Raw genomic sequence first — 8,843 nt, 5'->3', positions numbered from 1 at the left:
AAGATGGGGTTTCACCGTGTTGGCCAGGATGGTCTCGATCTCTTGACGTCGTGATCCACCCTCCTCAGCCTCCCAAAGTGCTGAGATTACAGGTGTGAGCCACCACACCCGGTCAGCCCAGCTAATTTTTAAATTTTTTTTGTAAAGATGAGGTCTCACTGTGTTTCCCAGGCTGGTCTTGAATTCCTGGCCTCAAGAGATCCTCCTGCCTTGGCCTCTGAAAATGCTGGAATTCCAGGTGTGAGTCACCATGCCCAGCCAAGAACTTAGTTTTCAAAGTTACTCTGGGGTCCACTTGGCCAATGTGGGGTCTGTTCAGTTACTTGAAGGGGGTTGGGATTATTATTTTTTTTTTTTTTTTAGACAAGGTCTCACTCTGTTGTCCAGGCTGTAGTGCAGTGGTGTGATCATGGCTCACTGCAGCCTCAAACCTCCTGGGCTCAAGTGATCTTCCCACCTCAGCCTCAGAAGAAGCAGGGACTAGAGGCGTGCACCACCATACCCAGCTAGTTTTTTTTTGAAGTAAAATTTGTATTATTTTAATTATTTTTATGTACAAAAAACTCAACAGTGTACATTTAACCCAGTTTAGTGGCAAGTTCTTTAGCCTTTGCCTTTTCAAGCTTGGCGATGCGAGCCACAGACTTGGGACCCAGGACATTGCCGCCCCAGTGATAGCGGATCTCATCGTCTTTGTCATTGTAATTGGTCCTGATAGCGTCCACCAGCTTAGCCAAAGCGCCTTTGTCTTCCGAGTTCACCTATGTGAAGGCGACAGTGGAGCAGGTCTTCCGGTGGACTAGACGTCCCAGTCTTGCCTTCCGCTTGATAATGCAGTAAGGGACCCTCATTTTACAACACAGAGCAGGCAAGAAGACAACCAGCTGGAAGAAAGCATTAGCTGAAGAGTGGATTTTGACCAAAAGCAGTAAATTTCAAAGTTAATACCCAGCTAATTAAAAAAAAAATTTTTAGTAGAGATAAGGTCTCACTATGTTGCCTAGGCTGGTCTCCAACTCCTGGGCTCAAGAGATCCTTTCACTTCAACCTTTCAAATTGCTAGCCTTATAGGCATGAGGCACCAGGCCCAGCCAGGGTTTAGGATTTTGTTTTTACTTGAAAGATTTGACACCTGTCCAGTAACACAGGCTAAGGATCAGGTGCAGCTGCCCCACCGCTAGTGGGTCAACACCAAGGCTGCCTGGCTGGTCTCAAGAATGAATCTGGTATCTTAGGAGGGGCAGAAGAACAAAATAAAAAGCAAACCGAGGGGCTCATGGACAGGATAATACGACAGCGAGAGAGTACAAACAGAAGCGTTCCTCACTTGTGTGGGCTAGGTGCCACAGTACGAAGTGAAGGGTGCCTCCGTATGTGTTTATGGTTGGCTAACAATCACTTTACTGTCTCTCTCTGGAAATGGACTGTGCCTGCACATCCTACCAGATTAAACAGGCATAAACTAAAGGATGATGGGTTAAAAAAACGCTTTAAAGTTATAATCACCAGGGAAAGAATTCCATAACCATCCATTGGTTAATGGATGGTATATTATTGCATTGAATCTCTTGGTATCAGAAAACTGGGCGGGATTTAAGATGTGACCCCATATTATAAAGAACCTGACTGCATTTTTGGTGTTCTACGACTGAAAACTTTCAAGCTCCACTTCCACGATTCCCTCTTACCCACAGGTAAGTGAGCCAATAGAAAGCGCATGCACTCCTTCTCTTGGCACTGTAGGGGGAAGTTCAAGCCACACAAAGCCTGAGTCCTTGTGCAGGAATGCTCACCCAGGTTCCACCCCTAACTGCAGTAATCCCAGGGCCACTTGCTTTTGCTTTGTCAAAGCCATTTTTGGACTGGCTTAGGCACCTGATCTGCTCTCCCCAAAAGTTTCAAAATGTGAGTAATGCATTTCTTTTTCTTTTTTTTGTTTTTTTGTTTTGTTTGTTTTTTTCCAACAGTTTCACTCTGTCACCAGGCTGGAATGCAGTGGCATGATCATGGCCCACTGCACACTTGACCTCATGGGCTCAAGCAATCCTCCCACCTCAGCCTCCCAAAATTGCTGGGATTACAGGCATGAGCCACCACATCCCACCGTCAAAAAATTTCTCAGTCTGGTGTCAAAATATGTAATGAACCTGAATTCACATAAACAGGTGGATATAAAAAGTAAAACGAATTTTCACTGCTTTATAAGCTCTAAGACACAAATTGGGAAAAGAAAAAAAAATCTTATATTGGGAATGCCAATTCTTTTAAATTGTGAGGCTAAGACAGACATGAAGTGAAACACAAATCACATTCCACTTTCCCCTTGAACTATGTATTCATCTCTTGAAACTACTTGCTATTGGCTGGGAGCAGTGGCTCACGCCTGTAATCCCAACACTTTGGGAGGCTGAGGTGGGTGGATCACGTGGTTAGGAGATGGAGACCATCCTGGTTAACACAGTGAAACCCAGTCTCTACTAAAAAATACAAAAAGGAATTAGCCAGGCATGGTGGTGGGCGCCTGTAGTCCCAGCTACTTGGGAGGCTGAGGCAGGAGAATGGCGTGAATCCCGGAGGCGGAGCTTGCAGTGAGCCGAGATCACACCACTGCACCCCAGCATGGGGGACAGAGCAAGACTCCATCTCAAAAAAAAAAAAAGAAAGAAAGAAAGAAACTACTTGCTCTTGCAACAAGTAGCAATAAATTAACCTAACAATGTCACAGGACACTATAACCCATACCTTATAGTTTAACCGTGTATAGCTAATCACTAATCAATGTTAATTTTGTAAGCCAGTGAGAATTCCTGACAACTTTGTATCAGCCTACCACCTGCCCCCACCTTTTTACTTTCAAAAATCCTCTTATGGCTGGTTATGGTGGATTCCACCTGTAATCCCAGGCTGAAGCAGGAGGATAGTTTGAGGCCAGCAAAATAGGGAGACTCCATCTCTACAAAATATTAAAAAATTAGCCAGGCATGGTGGCACACACCTATGGTCCCAGCTACATGGGAGACTGAGGCAGGAGAATCGCTTGAGCCCAGGAGGTTTGAGACTGCAGTGAGCCATGATCACACCATTGCACTCCAGCCTGGACAACAGAGCAAGACCTTGTCTCAAAAAAAAAAAAAAAAAAAAAAAAATTAAAAAAAAAAAAAAAAAAAAAATTTCCACTTTTAAGTGCTGCTAATCAGAGTGCATATTCAGGACAACTTGAATCTATGCTCCCAGGCTGCAATCCTCAAGCCTGGCCCAAATAAACTCTCTACTTATATTAATTTTGCCTCAGCTTCTTTCTTTTAGGTGAACATAATTATCAAGAAGAGATGACTAGAATGCAGCCCAGGAGCTGGTACTGGGGGAGGCTGTCAGATTATTGAACTGCACATTTGTTACTTTCCCTACCCAGCATCCCCTCTCTTTCTCTCTGTCTCTCTGTCTCTGTCTCTCTGTCTCTTTCTCTCTGTGTTTAAGTAATAGCACATTGATTTTGGTTTCCAGAACTACCCCTTCCCCACTGTCAGTCTACATGACTGGGATAAAGCTGATTCCACCCCTGGTAATTATGGCAGGCATGTAACCTAGGCTTGGCCAGAGTGATGCAGGATTTTTCTCAGTCATTTTGCCAGCCAGGGTCCTCCAGCTGGTGCAACCGCCACCTGGGCCTTGCTCAGGCATGCTACCTGCTGCAGGAGGTGCCCTGCCTACTCGGTCTGCCTGGGCCAAGTCTAGCTTGTGCATTGACTCAGCCTATGTCTGGGCCAGGTGTGTCCCAGCTCTCCTGTGTTATAGCATGTACACGCATTCAGCGGTTCCTAAGCTCCTGTCCCATGTCCAAGAAGAATGAGGATACACTGACAATTGAAGGGTGAGGAGGGTGGAGAAGAACTTTATTGAGCAATGGAATAGCTCTCAGTGGAAAGGGGATGCAGAGGTGGTCTCCCGCACACCCCCCCACCCTGTCAGTTGGTTTCGCTCTCAGTGTGGCTGAGTCTGGGGCTTTTATGTGCTCAGAATAGGGAAGTAAGTGCATGCTGATTGGCTTGTGAGTATGCAAAGAAAGGCTAAAGCAAAGGCACCCCTCAAAGGTGGGTATGGCAGTGTAGAAAACCAATTAGGAAAGGGTAGGTATATGTAAAATAGGTGAAGGGTGGGGAATCAATCAGAGGAAAGCATGTCAAATGGGAAGACGGATTCTCAATCTGGTCCATGGATTTGACCTGTAGCTTGGCTTTCAGGTTTTAAACTGTCTTCAGCATGAAGGTGGGGTTTCTCCAGGGACCTGCCCCTATCTGCCTAGGCATTTGTCTGCCTGCTGCCGCTATAAAGAGCACTGCATCTCTCTGACCACAGGGATTTTTTCTTTCTTCAGAGCTGCATGATGCTTGCTGAGTCAATGAGTATAACACATGGAAGTTTTTTGGAACTAAGATTTCTTTCAGTGGAGGCTGCTAAACTGGTGGCCATCTATGCCTTCTAGTGTCCATCTTTGCCACCACCATGAGAGAACCTACATGAAAATAAATCAATACAAAGGAAGGTGAAGCTGAGAGAGGGAGAAAGTGCTGACTGTGTAATTTCAGCACCTAGATACAGTCATTCCTGAAGCTTCACCCCTGGACATTTCACATATGTGAGCCAATAAATTCCTTTTGTTTCCCTTAAAACAGTTTGATTTGGATTTTAGTTCATTGTTATTTTCAAAAGAGCCTTGACTAATAGTTGCTTCAGTGGAAATATTGATCCCTGGGTCTTCTTGGTGAGAAAATAAATCATGTTGTTATATATCTAACATGGCAAATATGTGAATCATTCAAAACTCTTTCAATTGCAAGTGAGAGAAACCTGACTCAATTGGTTTCAGCACAAAATTATATCTTAACATTTTTAGACTACTTGCTTGCTGACTCTAAGGTCACTGGTTGTGCCTGGACAATTTCTTTTCTTTTACCCTAAAGGGTAAGTAAAAGGGTTCATGCCTATAATCCCAGCACTTTGGGAGGCTGAGGTAGGAGGACTGCTTGAGTCCAGGAATTCAAAGCTGGAACGAGCTGTGATCATGCCCCTGCACTCCAGCCTTAACATAGCTAAAATTAATGTCTAATTGAATACCTTTTTAAGAAATACAAAAAGAGGGCCAGATGCTGTGGCTCATGCCTGTAATCCCAGCACTTTGGGATGTCGAGGTAGGCAGATCAATTGAGGTCAGGAGTTCAAGACCAGCCTAGCCAACATGGCAAAACCTCATCTCTATTTAAAATACAAAAATTAGCCAGGAATGGTAGTGTGTGCTTGTAGTACCAGCTACTCAGGAGGCTGAAGCATGAGAACCACTTGAACCTGGGAGACAGAGGTTGCAGTGAGCTGAGATTGTGCCACTGTACTCCAGCCTGGGCAACAGAGTGAGACTCTGTCTCAAAAAAAAAAGGCCAGGCATGGTGGCTCCCTATTTTGCTGGCCTCAAACTCCTGGCCTCAAACAATCCTCCTGCCTCAGCCTCCCAAAGTACTGGGATTACAGATGGAAGCCACCATAACCAGCCAAAAGTGACATCTGTGATGCCAGCACATGGGAGGCCGAGGCAGGCAGATAACCTGAGGTCAGGAGTTCAAGATCAGCCTGGTCAACATGGTGAAATCCTGTCTCTACTGAAAACACAAAAATTAGCCAGTTGTGGTGGTACGCGTCTATAATCCCAGCTGAGGCAGGAGAATCACTTGAACCTGGGAGGCAGAGACTGAAGTAAGCCAAGATCATGCCATTGCACTCCAGCCTGGGCAACAGAGTGAGACTCCATCTCAAAAAGGAAACAAACAAACAACAACAACAACAAAAACCCAAACAACAACAACAACAACAACAAAACCATGTCATTTTCCTGCATTGGTATTCTTTCTATCTGACACTCCAGAAGCTTTTTTTTTTTCTTTTTAATTAATTAAAGCTTAATTTGCCTGAAGAAGCCAGAGAAGTTTCTCACTGGTTCAAAAATAATTATGTGTATGGAAGTTTAAAAAGACGCTTATGTGACCAGGCATGGTGGCTCATGTAATTCCATTGCTTTGGGCGACCAAGGTAGGAGGAACACCGGAGGTCAGGAGTTTCAGACAAGTCTGGGCAACATAGTGAGATCCCTGTCTACAGCAACAACAGTAAAGACACTTATGCAATAGTGTTGCTGTTCAGTGATACTGTCTCCACTAAATCTGTGGTCTGTATATCAGTGCATGTGAGATGGATTTCTGCATACCTCAAACAACAAAGAAACATGGCACAGAAGATGGGAAAACGTAATAGAGAATGCTGTTGGTGTATACTGAATCATAAAAGAATTTCAGAAAGAGTGGCACTTCATAGAAAATGAATGTGAACATATTCTCTAAGAAGAACCATGTTCTAAAAGGGGAAAAAAGCAACTATTTATCCTGATGCAAGTCTTCAAATAATCATAAAATTGGCCAGCTCTTATGGACTATCTCCATGCAATTGCCCATGATCTATCCCTGTAATACACTGTAATTCCACTTACTCAGGAGGCAGGAGGACTGCTTGAGGCAACGTAGTGAGACTTCATTTCTAACAACAACAATAACAACAAAAAATTAAATTAAAAGAGAAGGAAAAGTGAAGAGAGCCTAAGGGACCAATGGGACATCATCAAGTGAACCAATTTATGCATTGTGGGAGTCCAGGAATGAGGAAAGAAACAGAAAGGGGCACAGAGACTATTTAAATAAATAATGGCCCAAACTTCTCAAATTTGATGAAATGTGTGAATATAAAAATCCAAGAAGTTCAACAAATTCCAATTAAGATGAACTCAAAAGAGATTCACAACAAGACACATTATAGTCAAACTTTTGAAAGACAAAGACAAAGAGGGTATCTTTAAAGCAGCAAGAGAGAAGCAAATCATCTGATAAGGGATCCATAATTAGATTATGTGTAGATTTCTCATCAGAGACTTTATAGGTCAGAAGGCATATGACTGATATATTCAAATTGCTAAAAGGAAAAACCATCAATCATATGTCCTATATCGAGCAAGACTGTCCTTCAAAAATTAGGGACAAATTCAGACATTTCAAGATAAACAAAAGTCAAAGAAGTTTATTACCACTAGACAAGCCCTGAAAGAAAGGCTCAAGGGAGTTTCACAGGCTGAAATAAAAGAACACTAGGCTAGTCACTGTGGCTTATGTTTGTATTCCCAGCACTTTGGGAGGCCAAGGCAGGTGAATCACTTGAGGTCAGGAGTTCAAGAACAGCCTGGCCAATATGGTGAAACCCCATCTCTACTACAAATACAAAAATTAGCCAGGTGTGGTGGCATATGCCTGTAATTCCAGCTACTCGGGAGGCTGAGGCACAAGAATCGCTTGAACCCTGGGGGTGGAGGTTGCAGTGAGCCAAGATTGAGCCACTGCACTCCAGACTGGGTGATACAGCGAGATTTTCTCAGAAAAACAAGACAAAAATAAATTTTAAAAAAGAAGAAATAAAAGAACACTAGACAGTAAGTAGAAGCTATATGAAGAAATAAAGATCTCAATAAAGATAAATAATCAGGTAATTATAAAACCTTGTATTGTAACAATGGTTTGTAACTGTAGTTATTTTCTTTCTTTCTTTCTTTTGTTTTAGATGGAGTTTCACTCTTGTTGCAAAGGCTAGAGTGCGATGGCAGAATCTTGGCTCACCGCAACCTCTGCCTCCCAGGTTCAAGTGATTCTCCTACCTCAGCCTCCCAAGTGGCTGGGAATTACAGGCATGTGCCACCACACCCAGCTAATTTTTTGCATTTGTAGTAGAGATGGGGTTTCTCCATGTGGGTCAGGCTGGTCTCGAACTCCTGACCTCAGGTGATCTGCCTGCCTCGGCCTCCCAAAGTGCTGGGCTTACAGGCATGAGCCATTTTAGCAAGTCTCTAAAGATAAATAAAAAATAAAATCTACCACCAAAGAAAAGCTCTGGACATAATTGCTTCACTGACAAATTCTACCAAACATTTAAAGAACTAACAGCAATTCTTTTCAACCTTTTCCAAAAAAATTAAAGAGAAGGGAAAATTTCCTAACTCATTTTGAGGCTAGCATTACCCTAATACGAAGCCAGACAAAGACATTATAAGAAAACCACACCCCCAAATCACTTATTAACATTAATGCAAAAATTCTCAACCAAATGGTAGGGAAACAACTTGAATATCTTATTAACAGGGTAATGCACTATGACCAAATGGAATTTATTCCTGGAATGCAAGGATGGTTTAACACACACAAATCAATAAATTTAATATGCCACATTAACCTACTTGCACCTACTTGCTGCAAAACAAGTAAGAGGCCCAGGGAAGGTGTCCCTTTAGATTCCATATGAATTTTAGGATTGGCTTTTCTATTTCCACAAAAAAAAAAAGTCAGTGGGATTTTGCCAGGGATTGCACTGAATGTGTAGATCACTGTAAGGGTGGTAATAACACTTAAGTTTAAGATTAAAGACATTCTTATTAAGGGTTTAGTTCATTGACTAGTATATAACAAGCGCTGTGTATGGTAGCTTTTATTTTCATCTCCAGGACATATACCTTGCTAAATACATATACATTGACTATGCTTTAAGCATGGATCATATGACCTGAAAATTGGAGAATTTACATGCAGAGTATTGCTTTCTTCCAAAAATGGCTGAATCGTATTACTATGTAATGAGCAGCTCCCATGTGTCTTGTCACTGGGGACCTACAAACATGACTTGCACAAGACCCCTTGCCCCGGTCGGAGACCTCAAAGGGGCAGGGAGGTGGGTGTGGCCCGGGCGGGAACCCTGAGGCTCGGGGA

The 8,843-nt window shown here is 43.0% G+C and overlaps 1 protein-coding gene and 1 pseudogene across 2 annotated transcripts in view; one reads left to right on the top strand and one right to left on the bottom strand.

The window, feature by feature from the left end:
• Window positions 1-510: 510 nt before the first annotated feature.
• Window positions 511-878, bottom strand: LOC105529241 (annotated as a pseudogene). The gene has a single exon (XR_001004480.1). The product of XR_001004480.1 is annotated as a 60S ribosomal protein L7a pseudogene (transcript).
• A 398-nt stretch (window positions 879-1,276) lies between these two features.
• Window positions 1,277-8,843, top strand: part of LOC105529246 (retinitis pigmentosa 9 protein-like) — a 39,802-nt gene continuing 32,235 nt past the window's right edge. The window contains 1 exon segment of the mRNA XM_011966348.1: window positions 1,277-1,348. Coding sequence (XP_011821738.1) covers window positions 1,277-1,348 — 72 coding nt within the window.

This window comes from Mandrillus leucophaeus, unplaced genomic scaffold (genome assembly GCF_000951045.1).
Source record: "Mandrillus leucophaeus isolate KB7577 unplaced genomic scaffold, Mleu.le_1.0 Scaffold757, whole genome shotgun sequence".
NCBI classification, from domain to species: Eukaryota; Metazoa; Chordata; class Mammalia; order Primates; family Cercopithecidae; genus Mandrillus; species Mandrillus leucophaeus.
The sequence above is the reverse complement of the archived record's forward strand: the minus strand, read 5'-3'. Positions and strand labels throughout refer to the sequence as shown.